We start from the raw sequence: 21412 nt of genomic DNA on the forward strand, positions 1-21412 counted from the left end.
CCTCTTGTCTCTATTCAGGGTAATATGGAATCCCTCCTCCTTCTTACATCAGGGTCCTATGGAATCCCTCCTTCCTTCCTCCAGGGTCTTAGAGAATTCCTCTTCCCTCCATCCAGGGTCCTATGGAAACCCTCCTCCCTCCATCAGGGTCCCATGGTATTCCTCCTCCCTCCATCCATGGTCCTATGGACTGCCTCCTCCCTCCTCCCTCCAGGATCCTATTGAATCCCTCCTCCCTCCCTCCAACTGGATCCTATGGAATCCTTTCTCCATCCCTCCATCTGGCTCCTTTGTACTCCATCCTACCTCCTCCAACCAGGATCCTATGGAATCCCTCTTCCCTCCATCAGGGTCCTATGGAATCCCTCCTCCCTCCATCAGGATAGTATGGAATCCTCCTCCCTCCGTCAGGGTCCTATAGAATCCCTCCTCACTCTTCCATCAGGATCCTATGGAATCCCTCCTCCCTCCATCCAGGGTCCCATGGAATCCCTCCTCCTTCCATTAGGGTCCTATGGAATCCCTCCTCCCTCCTCCTTCCGTCAGGATCCTATGGAATCCCTCCTCCTTCCATCAGGGTCCTATGGAATCCCTCCTCCCACCTCCTTCCGTCAGGATCCTATGGAATCCCTCCTCCTTCCATCAGGATCATATGGAATCCCTCCTCCCTCCCTAAGGGTCCCATGGAATCCCTCCTCTCTCCATCTAGGGACCCGAGCTGCACTAATTGAGGCCTGGGTGGAGACTCCTGGATACCGGTTTAAAAGTAAATGTATTTGCTCAGAGGAATCAGAGAAAGACCCTTATTTATTTAAGAACCAAAGACTTTATTTGAAGAGACAGCGGACCTTGAACATGGAACTGAGGTGCCCGTTTTGCACGGGCAATGTGGCCATGGGCATCCGGGCACGGGGCAGGGAGGCCCCCTCGGCTCTCGGGAAGGCAGTCCCGGTCAGTGCTCCTCTCCATCGCCCAGGGTGAGCTTGTGGAGCAGGTCCTCCTCCAGGCCGGACTCGGGGGCCTGCATCTGGCGCAGCTGGCTGATGTGGCCGCCCCGCTCCTGGAGGAAGGCCGCCTGTGGGTGCAGGCAGTGGCTCTCCAGGAACTCGCACAGGTGGGCGTCCTCCCGGTGGGTGGCCCGGCGGTGCAGGTGCCGCAGGCCCTGGTCCACTCTCTTCGCCAGGAGCAGGGCCTGCTCCAGGGCCATCAGGCTGCTGTCCCACTGGTGCTGCTGCGGCCGGGGGACGTCCTCCAGCAGGACCCGGCCCCCGCGCTGGCTCTGCAGCCACACCAGCCGGTCTGCCTGCTCCCGCTTCTTGAGGGCCCGCTTCCGGAAGTACTGGGAGCCCTGCTGCCAGGCCCGGTCGGGCCTCTGGAAGTAGCCGGCGATGGAGGTGTACACGGAGGCCGCGTAGAGCTCCAGGCCGATCTGCTGGTTGATGGCGGCCTCGCAGTCTGGATGGTAGCGCTGGCGCTCAGAGGAGGGCGGAGGAGTGGCCATGTCTGCAGGCGCAGGAGCGGTCAGAGGCCGAGGCGGAGTGGAGGAGGCCGGCCGGTCACAGGTGCAGGCGGCTGGGGTCTCAGAAGGTCCCGGGTGAGGGCAGGGCACCGGAGACAGGCGGCTGGGGTCTCGGAGGGTCCCGGGTGCGGGCAGGGCACCGGAGACAGGCGGCTGGGGTCTCAGAAGGTCCCGGGTGAGGGCAGGGCACCGGAGACAGGCGGCTGGGGTCTCGGAAGGTCCCGGGTGAGGGCAGGGCACCGGAGACAGGCGGCTGGGGTCTCGGAAGGTCCCGGGTGCGGGCAGGGCACCGGAGACAGGCGGCTGGGGTCTCGGAGGGTCCCGGGTGAGGGCAGGGCACCGGAGACAGGCGGCTGGGGTCTCGGAGGGTCCCGGGTGAGGGCAGGGCACCGGAGACAGGCGGCTGGGGTCTCAGAAGGTCCCGGGTGAGGGCAGGGCACCGGAGACAGGCGGCTGGGGTCTCGGAGGGTCCCGGGTGAGGGCAGGGCACCGGAGACAGGCGGCTGGGGTCTCGGAGGGTGCCGGGTGAGGGCAGGGCACCAGAGTCAGGTGGCCGCAGCAACAAGACACGCAGGAGGCTGCGGGCCGCTGGCGGTGGCGGTTGGCTCTGCGGGGACCGGAAGCAGTGACCGTTACTCAGGGGCCTGGGGGAGGGGCGGGGGCCTCACAGGGGGGCTGAGGGGGGCCGAGGAGGCGGGCAGCGCCGACCTTCTCCGGATTCCATGCCCGTCTCATGCTGGGCCCTGGCCTTCATGGCGTTTTAAAGTGTGACCCGTGAGGACATGTGCGACCGCTGTCAGGACGTCAACCGCACTTGGTTTCTCGGAGCAGCTTGGGTGAATGTGGCCCCGATGTGGTTGTGTCCTTAACCGCCGCCCAGCCCTTTTGGGGAATCCTTGTTGCCTCAACATGAATCCCAAAGCTTCATCGGAATGACGTCAGCGTCCGCTCCCACAGTTCCCACAGCCTGACCCCGTCCTCGGCCTGGTGACGCCAGCGACCTCCACTTCCTCCTGTTCACCATCAAGGCCCCCCTCTCTGCGGGCAGAGCCCGGCCTCCACAGCCTCACCGACCCTCCGCCTCCCATCTTCCCGCCTGGGAACTGGCCTTCCCGCCCTTTACTCTGTCTCCTCTCCATCTCTCAGCACAGCCCAGACACCCATTCCTCCCGCCCTGTCTGCCCCAAGGGGGACAGTTCCCATGGTCTCAACGCTGACATCCCAGAGATTCCATCAAAATGCTATTAGAACTGGTAAATGAATTTAGTAAAGTTACAGGATAACAAAATAGTATTCAGAAATCCATAGCAATTTCATGTACCAATCATGAAACATCCGAAAAGAAATTTAGAAAACATCCCATTTGCAATTGCATCAAAAATACCTACCAGTAAATTTAACCAAAGAGGTAAAATGTCTGAACTCTGAAAATAATCACACACTGAAGAATGGAATTGAAGAGGAAGGAAATAAATGAAAGCATAAACTGTATCTTATGGATTGCAACAGTTAATGTAAAAAATATCCATAGTACCAAAAGGAATATATAGATTCAACACAATCAATATCAAAATACCAATGGCATTTACCATAGAACTGGAACAAATAATCCAAAAATTTATATGGAAACACAAAGATCCCATGTAGCCACAGCAATCTTGAGAAAGGAGAACAAAGTTGGAGGTATCATGCTACCGTGGATAAAACTATTCTACAAGCCCACAGTAATCATAACAACATGGTACTAGCATAAGATGTATAGATCAATGGAACAGAATAAACCAGAAACAAACTCACACCTATACGGGCCATTAATCTATGGCAAAGGAGGGAAGAACATACAATGGGATAAGCACAGTCTAGTCCAGTGATGGCGAACCTTTTGAGCTCGGCATGTCAGCATTTTGAAAAACCCTAACTTAACTCTGGTGCCCTGTCACACATAGAAATTTTTTGATATTTGCAACTATGGTAAAACAAAGATTTATATTTTTGATATTTATTTTATATATTTAAATGCCATTTAACAAAGAAAAATCAACTAGAAAATGAGTTCGCGTGTCATAGGTTCACCATCACTCTAGTCAATAAATGGTGCTGGGAAAACTGGACAAATACATGCAAAAATGATACTAGACCATTTTCTTACACTATATATCAGAATAAACTCAAAACTGAATAAAGACTTAAATATAAGATGCAAAACCATAAAACTCCTAGAAGAAAGATAGGCAGTAAATTTTTTGACATTGTTCTTAATTATATATATATATGAACTAGAGTCCTGGTGCATGTATTCATGCATGGGTGGGGTCCAGCCAGCATGCCCCAATCGGGCTAATTGACCCTGGGCCAGCCCAGGGGAGGGAACTTGAGAGGCTGACTGGTCAGCACCACCCTGATATGGCCGGTTCGCCAGCCACAGTGCATGTCATAGAGACTGGTCGTTTTAGGCACTGGGTTTTTATACTTACACTAATAAAAGAGAAACATGCAAATTGGTGTCACTCTGCTATGCCCCCAGCCAATCAGGATGAGTATGAAAATTAACCCAACAATGATGGTGGGTAATTTGCATAAGCCAGTGGGAGAAAGATCAATATCATATGATCTCACTCATATGTGAAAAATAACTAAGAACATAAAGTGATGAAAAAATAGACCTAGAGACATAGAGACATGGAACACACTGGCAACCCTCAGAGGGAAAGCAGGAGCGGGTGGTGATGGGAAGAAGTCAACCAATGAACTCATGTGCATATATGCATAACCCATGGACACAGACAATGGGTTGGTGAAGGTTTTGGGGGTAAGGGACTGGGAGAGGGCACTAGGGGTAAAAAAAGGGACATATATAATACTTTCAGCAATAAAAAGAAAAGAAAAAAGCCAGCTCAAACCGGATTAGCTCAGTGGATTGAGCATTGACCTGCAGATTGAAGGGTCCAAAGTTTGATTCTGGTCAAGGGCACATGCCCAGGTTATGGGCTCAATCCCTAGTAGGGGGTGTGCAGGAGGCACATGATCAATAATTCTCTTCATTGAAGTTTTCATCTCACTCCATCTCCTTTTCTCTATGAAATGAATAAAAATATTGTTTTTAAAAAAGCCAAAGCTGTCTTTGGAAATCCAGGTCCCTGTGACCCAGAACTGAACTTTCACAACATTGCCTTAGTGCACAATAGCCGCAGGGCACTTGGAGTCTGCCTTTCCTCCCATCAGGACAAATGTAAACTGACTCCTCATACTGAGGCTGAAGAAGTGAGAAGGGAAGTGAGTGGGGAGGTTAAATGGAGGCCAGCTTGCAGTGTGGGATGGCTAATGACCAGCAAATGATGCAATGAAAAGCTAATAGTTTGAATTTAGAGTGGGTTTCATTGGTCTCTGCACCCACCCTCCCCCAAACCACACAGTCACAGCCAACTCCTGATTGGACTGTCTCATGAGGAATTGGTCAAGAGGCTCAAGTGTTTGTGAGAAACTGGTTGATTTCTAAGAAATCCTTACTGCAAATAGCTGCAGGGTGAGGTAAACAAAAAGAAAAGAGAAGAAAGGGGCTTAAAAAAGGAAACAGTAAGAGGGGGAAGACTATAAAAGGAGAGCCCAGCTGCACAGAGATCTCAGCTACTCCACTGGCCACCTCTGCAGTGTCCCCTGCAGCTTAGGATGAAATTGATTCTGCAGTGAAGAGGCTGTTATTGCTAAAAATGAGCTACAAAGTGACAACCAGGGAGAACTACAAGGCGGACTGCCTTCCAGGGAACCTTGTACCTGGGTTAGTGGCCCAGGTGCCACGGAAGCTGAAGTGGATATTGTGGACCACCGAACTGTACAGACGAGCAGTGCAAAAGGAAGTGACTATGACAAGCTCATTGTTCTATTTGGAAGCAGTGACATTGACGAAGAGCTGATAAACAGAATAGAGAGAGCCAGGGGCCAGAGACCGCACTGCTTCCTGCACAGATGCACCTTCTTCTCAAACAGAGACATGAACCAAGTCCTCGATGCCTATGAAAACAAGAAGCTGTTTCACCTGTATATGGGCAGTGGCCCCTCTGCCGAAGCCATGCATGTAGGCCACCACATCCCGTTCATTTTCACAAAGTGGCTGCAGGACATGTTGAATGTGCTCTTGCTCATCCAGATGGCAGATGACCAGAAGTACCTGTGGAAGTCCTGATCCTGGACCAGGCGTATGGCTACTCCATGGAAAATGCCAAGGACATCATCACCTGAGGCTTTGACATCAACAACCCCATCTTCTCTGACCTCGACTACGTGGGGGTGAGCCCAGACTTCTACAAGAACACGGTGAAGATTCAGAAACATGTGAACTTCAACCAAACGAAGGCATTTTTGGCTTCGCCGGCAGTGACTGCAAGGGGAAGATCAGCATTCCTGCCATCCAGGCTGCTCCCTCCTTCAGCAACTCATTCCCACAGATCTTCGGGGGCGAGATGGACGTTCAGGGCCTCATCTCCTGTGCCATCAACCAGGATCCTTACTTCAGGATGACAAGAGATGTCACACCCAGGATCTTCTATCCTAAACCACCCTGCTACTCTCGGCCTTCTTCCCCACCCTGCAGGGGACTCAGACCCACAGGAATGCCAGAGACCCCAACTCCCCCATCCTCCTCACAGACACAGCCAAGCAGATCAAGACCAAGGTCAACAAGCGTGTGTTTTCTGGAGGGATAGACACCATCCAGGAGCACAGGCAGTTTTAGAAAAACTGCCAGGTGGACATGTTTTTAATGTACATGATCTTCTTCCTCGAGGATGAAGACAAGCTGGAGCGAATCAGGAAGGATTACAGCAGTGGAGCCATGCTCACCTGGGAGCTCAAGAAGGAGCTCCTGGAAGTTCTGCAGCCCCTCCTTGCAGAGCACCAGGCCAGGTGCAAGGAGGCCAGGGAGGAGAGAGTCAAAGAGTTCTTGATCCTGCCCCACCCAGAGCTGTCCTATGACTTTCAATAACGCCCATTTTATATGTGCACAGAAAGAACCATAATTTACCCAGAGGCTCTGTCACATGGCTTCCCGTTCCTGGTGTCTGTAACTCTGTGTGTCTGTCCGTACTGTTTCTCCCTGTGTCATCCTTTCCAAAGAAACCCTGTGAGCTGCCGGCTCCGCCCCTAGGAGGACATCCATTGGAAAACATCCCACCCCACATAGACCCTTAAAGCCTGACGGTTAGAGAGCCTGTAGTTGAGGTGTTCATTTCAGGAAGTTTAATTGTCACAGGCCTATTTCAGCCCATCCTCCCCCCCCCCCACAAAAAAAAAAAAACCCACAAAAAAACAAAAACAAACAGAAATCCTGGATATGCTTTTGACTGAGAGATCTCCCAGCTTGAAAGCTGCTTTTCACACTGAGTATTGGCCCCAGGTCGCCGCTTTTATTAAGTTGAGTCTGTGGGAGAAACTTTCCAGCTCACTTCCTGAAATCCAGACCTCATGTGTTCTCCTGGACCCTCTGCCCTTCCCTGAGCCTCCCCATACTGCTTCCAGGGACTGGTCCTGAGCTCAGGCACTGTGCCCCCACCCTGTGGCAGCTGAGGGGAATGGGTGTCCTTTGTAGAAACCTTTGTCCTGACACTTGATTGGCTGGGAGGCATTGCAAGGAGCAGTGCTTTGCTGGTGTCCTGGGCTGTAGAGAGCAAGCAGCAACCCCAGGCACCAAGGGAAACATTCAGTCTTGTGCCCTGGGTAGTCTGGGAAAGCAGAAGAATATCCCAGGAAATCCCTCCATGGAGGTGCAGGGTCCACTCCTGAGCACAATACCCTAAATAAACTTCATTTGGTCACACGGCGGGTGGGTGTAGGGGTGGAATATATATATGACATACAAACCATGTTTCCTGGCCAACCCACCTTTGTGGACAGTCAATTGAATTAATTAGCCATTTCAGCTGGGAAGAAAGTTAGTCTGTCTGTATCATGTTCAGGCTGCCCTACCTCACATTTAACACCCACATAATTGGAATCATGGGAAATCTCTGTATGACAAGTCATCACATGGAAAGAAATTACAAGAAACAGGGACTATCAGATATGATGATATGCCTCAGGGATTTTTGTCCCTAAGAATATTAAAATTAAAAGCAGATTTGAAAAGTGTTCCAAAAGGTCTAACTAAATAGTTAATTTTATAAAAATATTTTACTTCATTCTATTCCATAGATGAGTGTGTATCATCTTTCCTTCAGCTAAAGTGTGGCATCATTGATTTAATATATGTATGAATATATTTTTCTTCCAGATCAGGGGGGCAGTAAATTTTAAAGTAAAAATTCAGATAGGAAATATGCTAGGCTTCTAGGCCATATGATCTTTGTGACAATTCCTAAATTCCCATCTTGTAGTGCAAATGTAGCCATAGACAATTCACAAACAATACAAAAAATTTCTTCGGCTGTGGGTTACAAGTTTTGCTTAAAAAATAATTGTCATAATGCATTAGAAATTGAATATTACCAGAGTGATAGTTCTTTCATTTTGCAGGATTATTTTGGGATTCATCCCATGCTTTAGCTGGCATAATTTTTTAAAAATATGTTTTTACTGATTTTCAGAGAGGGAGAGGAAGAGAGATAAATATCAATGATGACAGAGAATCATTCATCGGCTGCATCCTGCATGCCCACTCCCCTCACTGGGGATCATGCCTGCAAGCCAGGCATATGCCCTGACCAGAATCAATCCATGACCTCCTGGTTCATAGGTCAATGCTCAACCACTGAGCCACATCGGCTGGGCAACAAGATCCTTTTTAAGTAATTCTTTTATTTATGTTTTTTTTAAAATGAATAATTGAAATAAAAATAGAATACTACTAATGCAATAAAAACCGAGAGGAATAAATGTAAAAATATTGGCTTCATAGTTGGTAAAATAAATACATAAAATATTGATGAACCCAAGCAGAAGCTGATTTAGAAATTTTTATTTGCACTAGGTGTTAAATTTACAGATGTTGTGGAATAAAAGTTGTCTATACACAGTGAGGCACTCATGGTGAATTCTGACTGAGGTTAAAATGAGAGAGACACTAGCCAAGTGAGCAGTAAATAGAAAATTGTCTAATCCCCTTCTTCCTCTGAATCCTCCTCTTTGGGTTTGGAGAGGAGTTTCATTACTCGGTGTATAGGAGTCGTCACAGACTCATAGTTCCATCCCTTCCTCATAAACATCTTCTCAATCACACCTGGCATCTTGTAGCCCTTGCTTACAATGAAATCTTTGAAGGCAATTGGTCCATAAAGTTCATCAAAAATGTCTGGTTCAAGATGCCTTCCGTTGCTCCAATGTTCCTTGGCACGGACAAGTTTAGGGTCGAGCAAAGGCTGGTCATTGGCCAGCTTTTTCCAGCATTTGGGGTCTAGGTACCATGCTCCATACCTTATCTTCTCCTGTTTGGGTTTATATGGGTCTTGTTGTTTGCGGAGTTTCCTTTCCCAGTTACCTTCCTGCAGGGAGAATTTCCTCTGCTTTATTTCATCTAGCTGTTTGCAGGGCCTGATATTCAAAGGAAGCTGGCTTGTTTCCTTTATTTTGGCTGTATTATCGGTCAGTGGGACCTCAAGGTTATTTTCAAACTTTTTCATGATGTCCTCTTCATCAATGTCTATGTTTTCAAAATTCTCATTCATCAATCTGCAGAATTTAGTAACTGATGCTCTTCTTTGTTTTTGGTAAACAGGAAGTTTGCGGATATCCATCATGCATGATGCTTTTGTCTCTTCCTCAGGAAACAAACTGCTTAAATTTGACTGGAAACTCTCCTTGGTGGATTCCAGGTGGGCTTTTTCTGCAGGTTCTAGGTTGACCTCCTGGGGAGGCTCCAGGTTCACCTCCTCAGGATGTTCTTCACACAGGTGTGGGGGTGTCTTCTTTCTTTCCTTGGTGCCCTCACAATACGCCCACGTGTCCTCCAGCTCCCTGTCAGGATGTAGCACTTCCAGGACCTCGAGCAGGAGGTCTGCAGGGAGATCTTTCTCCAGTTTCAGGTAGGTTGCCAAGGGATGCTGGGTCAGGCTGGCTTCAGTGTTCTCTACAAAGGCCTTCCGTGCTGGCTGGGCTGCCAAGCGGGTGGAACACAGGTCCGCTCCCTTGGGCGGCTGCCTGTGAATCTTTTTGGGTGGAGGGCGGGGAATTCTATGACCAATCATGGGGGGAAATCCCTCCCGAGGGCCAGGAGTGATCACATCTTCAGCAGATGGACAGCCCGTTCTGAAGTCGTCCAGTCCCTCCTTCACAAATACCCACCGCCCGCTGCCCATGGAGGTGGGGCACTTCCCAAGCTTGTTCTGCCTGGAGAGATAGTGGGAAGGTAACCTGTCCCTGTCCTTGAACCAGGGCTTACATTTCATGCCCAGGGGCATGGGCTCCAGGGGCCTGGGCCCAGGCATCCACTTCTTGTTGGGCTCTGGCTTCTTGTCCAGCTTCGGCCCTGACTGCCATGGCTTGATCAGCCCTGACTCTATGAGCGCCTTCTTCCTCAGGTCCGACTTTAATAGCCACCCCTCGTGGGGCTCCGGTAAGGGCCACTGCTGTCCCGCCATGGTGCCCTTGGCCCAGGGTGCCCAGGGGCCTCAGGGGTTTGTTGTCCCTGCCGCCCAGTTGCTAGGAGACCATTGCCAGGGGTGGCAGCATTCTTATTCTTTCCTGAGGCGGGTCAGCAGGCGCCCCTGCACAGCCTGCATTGTCCTGGGATGGCCTTCAAGGTTGCATTCTTGCGTGTGGTAGAGAACTATTCCCGTGTATGGGCACACCACAGTTGAGCTGTCCATTCATCTTTTCATGGACTTTTGAATTGATTCCAGTCTGAGGCTGTTTGTAAATCAAGTGGCCATGAATATTTCACTTATTCACATCTTCATACAAGTACTTTCATTTCTCCTGGATAAATTATAGCTAGGAATTGAAAGGCGGGTTCTTCTGAGAGGTTTGTTTTTTCTTATGTACTGTACTCAAAGCCCTCAGGTTTTGATATTTGCCCAAATATGGGTGAGGTGAGTGAGGCATTGGGTATACAACTTAATGTGGCTCCCAAAATCCCCCTCAGAAATCAAGATCAGTTATCTTTTAAGGTAACATTTTCAACATAATCCAAAAAACAGTGCCATATTAAAGTCTGAGGGCAAAGGATAGATCAGTACTCCTACTGAACCTGTCTGAATTTAAAACCCATGTGTTGTTCACCATTGATTTTCTTTTTAAAAATAGTATTTGCCTTTCTTGGATACTGTTATGTTGCTTGGAAAGAGTTTGATTCTTTGGTGTCCTTTTTAAAATTTTACTGAAATAAGCAGAGCAGTTCCCTGTGATAGTACATGCCTAAATGCTGTTCTACCATGTTGTATGGTTAACTGTTCCTCACTTCTGCAGCAAGACCCTTCCACGTAAATTATTCAATGTCTGTGCATCTGGTGTTCTAGTCTGGCTGACAGTAAAGGTCGCTATTGCAGGCCCTGTGTGAGTATCAGTTATCAAGAATCCTTTCCCGTGGTTTCTTTCCTGGCTTCTAATAATGTATTCACACACGAGCTGATCAGTAATCAGCGGAATCATTCGTGTGAGGGGGCAAGGTTCTGTAGTTCCCTCGCTTTCTCTCATTTTACTCTCTGGTTGCCTGCCTTGAGAACTCTACCCACCTTGTTCTCTACAGTGTATTAGCTCCATCTCCTCTACATACTAGTAGTGAGAGTGCTGGTCTTTGCTTGGGTTCTGCCTCTCTGAGCTGTGGCCTAGAAACTCAAGGAATTTGGAGCCATCATAGGCTTCACCTCATTTATTTCTTATCTGTGAGGGATCAGTCTTTGCTTCCTGATGTCCAGTGTCTTTCAAAATTTTATCTTATTTTATTTCATTATTTTTCCAGGTGTTCCAGGCCATATATCTGATGCCTGTTACTCTATTTTGGCCAGAACAGAAAATATAATTTACTTCTTTTGTTTTGTCTCTATCAATTTGTAAGTCTGCCTTTTCAAAGGTCACCGATGACTTCTAAACCATCAAATACCTTAAAATTCTTGCTGTTCTCCATGATTAGAGATTGTAGATCACACATTACTGAACAAATTCCTCTCTTATAATCCATAACAATCTATTTTTCTTTTTTTCTTATTACTCAGGATACTCATCTACTTTTAAATCCATAAAATAAATACTAAACTCCTTAGCATATAACATTAGATGTTTTACCATTTCGTTGCAGCATAATACACTCCATGACCATTGATGCTGTTGCAAATGGTAAGAGATATTCCTTTCTTACAGGTGCATAGTATTTCATTGTGTAAATGTACCACAGCTTTTTTATCCGCTGATCTGCTGATGGTCAATTGGGCTGTTTAGAAATCTTAGTTATTATAAATTGCACGGCTATGAACCTTAGGGATGCATATATTCTTTCTGATTGGTGTTTCTGATTTCTTAGGATATATTTCTAGAGTGGGATCACTGGGTAAAATAGGAATTCCATTTTTAACCTTTTGAGGTAACTCCATACTGTTTTCCACAGTGGCTACATCAGTCTGCATTCCCACCAGCACTCTACTGGGGTTCCCTTTTCTCCACATCCTCCTTAACACTTTTTGTTTATTGATTTGTTGATGATAGCCATTCTGACAGGTGTGAGGTGATAACTCTTTGTCAATTTAATTTGCATCCCACTGATGATTAGTGACTGAGCATTTTTTGTATATCTCTTGGCCTTCTGCATGTTCAGTTTGGAGAAATGTCTAAGTAAGTCCTTTGTCCTTTTTTAAATTGGATTGTTTTCCTTTTGTCAAGCTGTATGAGTTCCCTACATATTTTGGAAATTAACCCTTATTGAATGTATGATTGTCAAATATATTCTCCTATTCAGTGGGCTCTCTTTTCACTTTATTGATGGTTTCTTTTGCTGTGCAGAAACTTTTTATTTTGATGTAGTCCCAATTTATTTATTTTCTCCTTAGTTTCATTTGCCCTAGGGAATGTATTGGCAAACATATTGCTACGTGAAATGTCTGAGATTTTGCTGCCTATGGTTTCTCCTAAGATTGTTATGGTTTCATAATTTACTTTAAGTATTTTATCCATTTTGAGTTTATTCTTGTGTATGGTGTAAGTTGGTGGACGAGTTTCTTTCTTCCTTCCTCTCTCCCTTTCTTTCTTTCTTTCTTTCTTTCTTTCTTTCTTTCTTTCTTTCTTTCCTTCAATTTTCCAAACAACAATTATTAAAGAGTCTGTCTTTGCTGCATTGTATGTTCTTGCCTCCTTTGTCAAATATTAATTGAACATAATGGCTTGGGTCAATGTCTGGATTCTCTGTTCTGTTCCATTGATCTATATGCCTGTTTTTTGTGTGTGGGTCTTTTTGTTGTTGTCGTTGTTGTTGTTGCTGCTGTTTTTTGCCAGTACCAGGATGTTTTGAGTACAGTGGCTTTGTAGTATAACTTCATATCCGATAGTGTTCTTTTTCCAACTTTGGTCTACATTTTCAAGATTGCTGTGGCTATTCGAGGTCTTTTTTTATTCCATATAACGTTTTGAACAGTTTAGATCTGTGAAATATGCCATTGGTATTTTAATAGGGATTGCAATGAAGCTATAGATTGCTTTGGGTAGCATGGACATTTTAATGATATTGATTCTACCAATCCACGAACACTGTGTATTTTTCCACTTGTTTAAACCTTCTTCTATTACTTTTTTGAACATTCTACAGTTTTCCAATTGCAGATCTTTAATCTGCTTGGTTAGGTTTATTCCTAAGTACCTAATTTTTTTTGTTATAATGGTAGGTATGATTGTTTTCTTAGTTTCTCTTTCTGAGAATTCATTTTTGGTATATAAAAATGCCATATATTTCTGGGTGTTAATTTTGTAACCTGCTATGTGGCTGAATTGATTTTTTATATCTAGTAGTTTTTTGGTGGAGTATTTATGGTTTCTATGTACAATATCATGTCATCTTCAAATAATGTGAGTTTTATATAATCTTTTCCAATTTGGTTACTTTTTTATTTTTTCTTCTTGTCTGATTGCTATGGCTAGGACTTTCAGTACTATGTTGAACAAGAGTGGTGAAAATGGTAATCCTCAATTTATTCCTGGTCTTATTGGAAATTGTTTTAGTTTTTGCCCATTTAGTATGATGTTGGCTATATGTTTGTCATATAGGGCTTTTATTATTTTGAGGTATGATCCCTCTATTCCCAGTTTGCTAAGAGTTGTTTTGTTTTTGTTTTTGTTTTTTGTTATTTTTTATCAAAAAAGGGTGTTGTATTTTGTCAAATGCTCTTTCTGCAGCAATCGATATTTTCATGTGATTTTTGTCCTGCCATCTGTTTATATGAGATATCACATTTACTGAATTGTGACTATTATGCCAGCCTTGCAACCCCAGACTAAATCCCATTGGTCATGGTGTATGATAGTTTTAACGTATTGCTGGATCTGATTTGCTAATATGTTTTGAGGAATTTAGCAAATAAATTGATCATGGATATTGGCCTATAAGTCTCTTTCTTTGTAGAATCTTTATCTGGGTTTGGAATTGAGGTAATGTTGGCCTTATAGAAAGAGCTTGGAAATGTTCATTCCACTTGAATTTTTGGGAATAGTTTGAGGAGGATAGGTGTTAGTTCTTTGAATGTTTAGTTAAACTCACCTGTAAAGCCATCTGAACCAGCACTTTTGTTTGCTGGGATTTTTTATTTTTTATATTTTAATTACTGTTTCAATTTCATCAGTAGATATTGGCCTATTCAGGTTTTCTGATTCTTCTGGATTGATTTTTAGAAGATTATCTTTTTCTAGGAATGTGTCCATTTTTGTCCAGGTTGTTCAGTTTCTTTTGGAATATAGTCATTCATAGTATTTTTTTTTTATGGTCCTTTGTATATCTGTGGGGTCAATTGTTACTTCACCTCTCTCATTTCTGATTTTTTTTTTTTTAATTTTGGTCCTCTTTATTTCTTGATAAGTTTGCCTAGAGGTTCATCAATCTTGTTTATCTTTTCAAAGAACCAACTCTTGACTTTATTGATCTTTTGTATTGTTTTTAAAATTTCTATTTCACTTATTTCTACTCTGATCTTTATCATTTCCTTCCTTCTACTTTTGTATTTTATTGTTGTTCTCTTTGTAATTCTTTAAATTGTAGGGATAGATAATTTATTAAACATTTTTCTTATTTTTTTAAAATAGACCTGTAATGCTATGAACTTACCTGTCATGATTGCTTTCACTGCATGCGATAGGTTTGGTTTGTTGTGTTTTCATTTTCATTTGTTTCCGGGATGTTTTTTTTATTTCTTCTTTGATCATTTTGGTATCCCATTTATTGTTTAATAGAATGCTATTTAGCCTTCATGTATTTGGATGCTTTTGAGTATTTTATTGTAGTTGATTTCTAATTTCATGCCATTGTGATCTGAAAAGATGCTTAATATGATTTCAATCTTCTTAATTGTAGAGAATTGTCTTGTGTCCTAATATGCAGTCTATCTTTGACAATACCCCATGTGCACTTGAGAAGAATGTATATTCTATAGTTTTTAGGTGAAATGTTCTGAAAATGTCAAATAATTCCATCTGATCTAGAGTTTCGTTTTGGATCCCTGTTTCCTTGTTGAATTTTTGTCCAGAAAATCTATCCAATGGTGTCAGTGGGATATTAAATTCCCCCTCCTATGATTATAATGCTGTTGATCTCCCTTAAAATCCTTCAGATTTTTTTCTTTATTGATTAAGGTATTACATATGTGTCCTTATCCCTCCATAGCTCCCCAACCCCCCACTCATGCCCTCACCACCCTGGTGTCTGTGTCCATTGGTTAGGCTTATATGAATGCATACAACTCCCAGATTTTTTTATATATATTTGGATGCTATGGTATTGGGTGCATATATGTTTACCAGAATTATATCCTCCTGTTATATCAATCCATTTAGTAGTATAATGAAATGGCTTTCATTATCTCTTGTTATGGCTTTCACTTTGAAGTCCATTTTGTAAGATGTGGGCATTGCTACCACAGCTTTTTTTCTTTTTTTCATTTCTGCTTGCATTTTATATAGCAAAGGACTGATAGGAAATTTTTCATGTGTGAGTCCTTAGTTATGAGGTGGGTCTCTTGTAGACAGAATACATATGGGTCGTATTTTCTTATCCATTCAGCTACCCTATGTATTTTTATTGGAGCACTGAAGCCATTTACATTTAAGGTTATTATTGATAGCTACCTATGTATTGTCATTCTTATTCTCTATGTCTGTGACTTTCTCTTTATCTCTATTTCTTCTTCTAACAACAGTCCTGTTAGCATTTCTTGCAGTGTTGGTTTGGTGATAATAAACTTTTTTAGCCACTTTTTTAAGCTGCAAAGCTCTTTATTGCACCTTTGATTTTCAATGATAACTTTGCTGGATAGAGTAATCTTGGGTTTAGTCCCTTGATTTTCATTATTGTATATACTTCATGCCATCCCCTTCTGGCTCGAAGTGTTTCTATTGAGAAGTCAGCTGACAATCTAATGGGCGCACCCTTATAGGTAACTTTCTCTCTCTCTCTCTCTCTCTCTCTCAGCCTTTAAGATTCTTTCTGCATGTTTAATGTTTTCCATTTTAATTAATATGTGCCTCAGTGTTGGTCTTTTGGGGTTCATCTTGATTCAGACTCTTGGTTTCCAGAACTTGAGTAATTTTTTCCTTTTACCAGGTTAGGGAAATTTTCTGCCATCATTTCTACAAAGAATTTCTCTATTCCTTTGTCAGATTCTACTCCTTCTGGTACCCCTATAATGCAAATGTTGTTACATTCATGTTGTCCCAAAGCTCCCTTAGACTCTCCTCCTGCTTTTTAATTTTTTTGCTATTTGCTTCTCTGAATGGGTGTTTTCTTCTACCCATCATCCAACTTGCTGATTCAGTCCTCAGCTTCTTCTAGTCTACTGCTGAATCCGTCCAGTGTGTTACTTATTTCAGATATGTCATTCCTCATTTCCAGTTGATTCTTAAGTATTGTTTCAAGCTCTCTTTTCATGTTGGTGTAGCTCTCACTAAGCATTATAATTCTCATTAAATTGCTTGAAGTTCTCACTGAATTGTTTGAGCACCCTTATTACCATTACTCTGAATTCTTTATGTGACAAATTCTTTACTTCCATTTCATTTAGTTCATTTTCTGCTGATTCCACCTTTTCTTTCATTTGGGGCTTGTTTTTTGTCTCCCCATTTTGCTGTCCCTTTGATTTTGTTTCTGTGTATTAGATCAAACTGCTATGCCTCCCAGATTTTGTGGGGTGGTCTTATGTATTAGGTTTTTTGGGGAACCCAGTAGTGTAGTTTCTTAGATCTCCTGAGCTGGGTACCCTAGGAAAGCCCATTACTTGAGTTATTTGGGTTCTGCTGTTGTAGTTGGGTTTTGAATGTTATTGTCCTTTTCATGGATGGAGTCTCCTCTTAGGCTGGCTGACTATGTGGCTCATGCCCGACCATTTCATGGGTGCTGTTGTGGAAGTGCTGAACGAACAGAACAAAATACAGCATAAAAAACACACACACACACATTGCCCTAACCCACTGGTTGGCAAACTGCGGCTCTTTGGCCCCTTGAGTGTGGCGTGCACGTACAGTGCGATTGAAACTTCGTGGCCCTTGCACAGAAGTCGGTATTTTGTGGAAGAGCCAGACTCAAGGGGCCAAAGAGCGGCATGTGGCTCACGAGCCGCAGTTTGCCGACCACTATGCTAACTGGTTTGGCTCAGTGGATAGAGCATCAGCCTGCAGACTCAAGGGTCCCAGGTTCGATTCCAGTCAAGGGCATGTACCTTGGTTGTGGGCACATCCCCAGTAGGGAGTGTGCAGGAGTCAGCTGATCAATGTTTCTTTCTCATCGATGTTTCTAATTCTCTATCCCTCTCCCTTCCTCTCTGTAAAATCTCAATAAAATATATTTAAAAAAACCAAACACACACACACACACACAAAAACAAACAAACAGAATAAACAAAAGAAAAATGTACACAAGACTCCTGCACCACCAAAAAAAAGCAAACATCAGAGAACAGATAATTAGGAAAGAGAAAATAGAGTAAGAATGATAGAAAAAGGGGTATAAAAGGGTATATCATATGAGGAGAAAATAAAATGAAATAAATGAATAATAAAAAGAACAGATAAAAACAATAAGAAAAGGGGATCTGGAATATATAGATGCAGAGCTGTAATAAATAAAATCAGAATAAGGAATTAGAGGAATATGGGCAGTAAAATGGTTCATTGAGTGAAAGTAGCTAGGGCCTTTTTCACTATTAATTGATAAATATATTGATCATATCAGTGTATTTTAGCTAATCATTTTGTCGCAGTGGTCGGCAAACTCATTAGTCAACAGAGCCAAATATCAACAGTACAACAATTGAAATTTCTTTTGAGAGCCAAATTTTTAAAACTTAAACTATATAGGTAGGTACATTGTTATTAACTTAATTAAGGTACTCCTAAGGCTTAGGAAGAGCCAAACTCAAGGGGCCAAAGAGCCGCATGTGGCTTGCGAGCCGCAGTTTGCTGACCACGGGTCTAGAGTGATTATAGCTACAAGAAGAAACAACATTCTCAGTTTATTCAGTTGTTACAAATGTAGGAGGAGAAGTGGAAATACAAATAAGAAGATTCCATGCAGAATCAAGAGGCCACTTCCTTTTCTCTCACACATATTGTTTTATAAACCACTAGAGGACACCTGCAGTGGGGTTCCCTTGGCATGGCCTTCGGGGATTGAGCCAAAATTGGCAGTCCAATGCCACCTGTCGCTCCTGCCTGCTGCCCCCGCTCATCTTGGGCCCACTGTGCCTGTGCTGGCTCATGCCCAGTCAGACCCAATTGGGAGAGGCTTGCACCACCAGAGCAGCACTCGCCAGCCATGAGCCCTGCATCTGGCACGCGTAGGTCAGCTGAGCGGCACTCCCCCTGTGAAAGCACACTGACTACCAGGGGGCAGCTCCTGAGTTGAGCAGTCTGTCCTCAGGTGGTCAGTGTGCATCATAGCAACCAGTCGACTGGTTGTTTGGTCACTTAGACTTTTATATAAATACATGGTGGTGATTTTCCTGGCCATGCTATTAAATATATTTGGTTAGATTACATTCTAAATTGAACCACTTCATTAGAATAAATGTATGGGACACTTGGTTTTATAAAACTGTTTCATAGCTAGATAATGTAGAATATTCCTTAGGCTATCTTCTTGCAAAGGAGTTCTGTTGGGCTAAATGAACAAGAGAAAGTAGGTAATAAATAATGTTAGAACTATTTTTATAAAATAATTCAATTTATATTTTGTGATAAGTTCAATAACATCTTAGAAAACCATGGTGTGCATATGTGTGTATCAAATACATCCATTTGTATGGTCAGATAAAGTATTGATTGCTAATGTTATGAACTAAAGTATTTAGTCAGTGTTATTAACAGAGGTTTGGACCTTAATGTGGAATGTGATACGAATGCATATTATAAACTACTACAGGCCTGGTGAATGAAATTCGTGCACTTGGGGGGGCTTCCTGCAGCCCAGCCTGCACCCTCTTTCAGTCTGGGAGCCCTCGGGGGATGTCCAACTGATGGCATAGGCTTGCTCCCAGTCAGACATTCTTAGCAATGCCATGGAGGCAGGAGAGGCTCCAGCCACTGCCGCTGTGCTCACCATCCATGAGCCTGGCTTCTGGCTGAGCAACACTCCCGCTGTGGGAACACAATGACCACCAAGGGGCAACTCCTGTGTTGATCATCTTCCCCCTAGTGGTCAGTATGTGTCATAACAACCACTTGTTCCGCTGTTCAGTGGATTTGCCTTTTATTATATAGGATTCTGAAGAGATATTATGATTATCATAAATTAGTAACCTACATTTCACAATTAAGGTTAGAGTGATATAATTTATAGATAATACTAATATTGAATACTTTTGCCCACTCTTCCAATGTTGGACATGAGACAGGTAGAGTAGAAATTAGTGGGAACCTGCATCTTAGCTGATTGTATGTGTGTGTTCAGTGAATTTTTTTTTTTTTTTTTTTACAGAGAGGAAGGTAGAGGGATGGAGAGTGAGAAATATTGATGAGAGGATGAGAGAAAAACATCGATCAGCTGCTTCCTGCACACCTCCTACTGGGGATGTGCCCGCAACCAAGGTACATGCCCTTGACTGGAATCGTACCTGGGACCCTTCAGTCCATAAGCCGACTCTTTATCCACTGAGCAAAACCAGTCAGGGCTGTTCAGTGATTTTTTAATTCTTTAAAGGATGCAAATGTTGCATTAGGCAAAGAAGACTAAAATTAAGCCAGCAGTAGTAGATAACTGAAAATATTGATTATTATGTATTTTTTATATCCATAATATAAAGTGATTCTGTAAATTTTTTGCCAGCTACTACAAGATTTATGATAGTTCTTTGAATGCATCTGATAAAGTTTCATCAATAGAAAAGTGAGGTCAACTAAATTCCTTTGATTAAATCAGCAGACATAAAACATTGACATGTATATGTCCTCAGATAAAATTTTATAACTTTAACAACACAAAAAATGGTCAAGATTTTAGACATTTGTGAGGTCTTTTAACTATATACCAGAGAATTTCATGTGTACCTGGCATGAACCACTTTATAAAACAGAGCTGCCTGTGCTTGATTATTTCCTAAATATTACGATAAAATATACATGCACTGAGATAAGAATAACTGTCATATTCTTTCTGCAATTTATACAAAAATAAAATTAACCTTCAAGAAATATGAAAAACATATTAACCTGATGTTTTCACTTTGGGAATATGAATATGTCACTTGTTCGACATTAGTTAAGTTCCTCATTTTAAAAAGTGGTCTTGGACTCTACTACTGGAGATACTATAGTCAAATGATTTTATGTCCAGGGATTTTAGCCCTTGGCTGCGAATCAAAATCAACTGAGGGAATTCTTAGTCAGTATTTCATGATAGAACTCTGGGATGTGTCCTTTTAAGAAGAGCCACAAGTGACTCAAACCTAGCCAGGATATGGAATAGTGATTTTATATTATTAGGTGCGAAGAACAGAATGAGAATCTCAAACCTATATATTGCTTATAACTTATCTAAATATTAGAGGCCTGGTGCACAAAATTTATGCACTGGGGGGGCATCCCCTAGCCTGGCCTGTGCCTTCTCACAGTGCGGGAGCCTTGTGATTGATCACCCCAAAGAGGTGGGCCGCCCTAACCGGTTTGGATCAGCGGATAGAGCATGGGCCTGTGGACTCAAGGGTCCCAGGTTCGATTCCGGTCAAGGGCATGTACCTTGGTTGCGGGCACATCCCCAGTAGGGAGTGTGCAGGGGGCAGCTGAGCGAGGTTTCTCTCTCATCGATGTTTTTAACTCTCTATCCCTCTCCCTTCCTCTCTGTGAAAAATCAATAAAATATATTTTTTAAAAAAGAGGTAGGCCCCACCCACCCATCTAGGGCTCATTGATGGATTGCCCCAAAGAGGTAGGCTGGAACTAGGGTTCTCGCCTCCATGCTGCATGGAGTGCGGGACTCCCAGGCCTTGCCACATGGAGCCGCTGGGACCCACCTCTGTGCCAAGCATGTAGTGTCAAGTCCCTGCCAACCCACATGTGCCTCACTGCACACACAGCCTCACCCACCCACGTCTGCCCACTGTGAATTCAGCCTCATAGTGATGGATTGTAATAGAGTAAGGGCATCACAGAGTGAGGGTGTGATGACCATTTGCATATTAGCTCTTTATTATAAAGGATTATACCTTGCTAAGAAAAAATGTCAGTAGTTGTAGTAGTTATGAAATAGCTGCCATGTAGCCTATATAATGAAAGGCTAATATACAAATCAACCAG

General features: G+C 43.5%; 2 protein-coding genes and 1 pseudogene across 3 annotated transcripts; 1 reads left to right on the forward strand and 2 right to left on the reverse strand.

Moving 5' to 3' along the window:
* Positions 1–952: 952 nt before the first annotated feature.
* On the reverse strand, positions 953–1501 carry LOC308511589 (ferritin heavy chain-like; the record flags this gene model as incomplete). The annotated part of the gene is made up of 1 exon (XM_081081592.1): positions 953–1501. The coding sequence occupies one exon, from the start codon at positions 1499–1501 to the stop codon at positions 953–955; it is 549 nt and encodes a 182-aa protein (XP_080937718.1).
* Positions 1502–4292: 2791 nt separating this feature from the next.
* Positions 4293–6497, forward strand: LOC308511590 (tryptophan--tRNA ligase, cytoplasmic-like; annotated as a pseudogene). Its single transcript has 2 exons — positions 4293–4328; positions 5185–6497. The product of its transcript is annotated as a tryptophan--tRNA ligase, cytoplasmic-like (transcript).
* Positions 6498–8601: 2104 nt separating this feature from the next.
* LOC308511591 (protein FAM47E-like) lies at positions 8602–10083 on the reverse strand (the record flags this gene model as incomplete). Its single annotated transcript, XM_081081593.1, has 1 exon — positions 8602–10083. One exon carries the CDS (start codon positions 10081–10083, stop codon positions 8602–8604), a length of 1482 nt encoding a protein of 493 aa, XP_080937719.1.
* Between the last annotated feature and the right edge of the window lie 11329 nt (positions 10084–21412).

The sequence above is a fragment of the Myotis nattereri genome (assembly GCF_964212035.1).
Source record: "Myotis nattereri genome assembly, chromosome: X".
Lineage (NCBI taxonomy): Eukaryota > Metazoa > Chordata > Mammalia > Chiroptera > Vespertilionidae > Myotis > Myotis nattereri.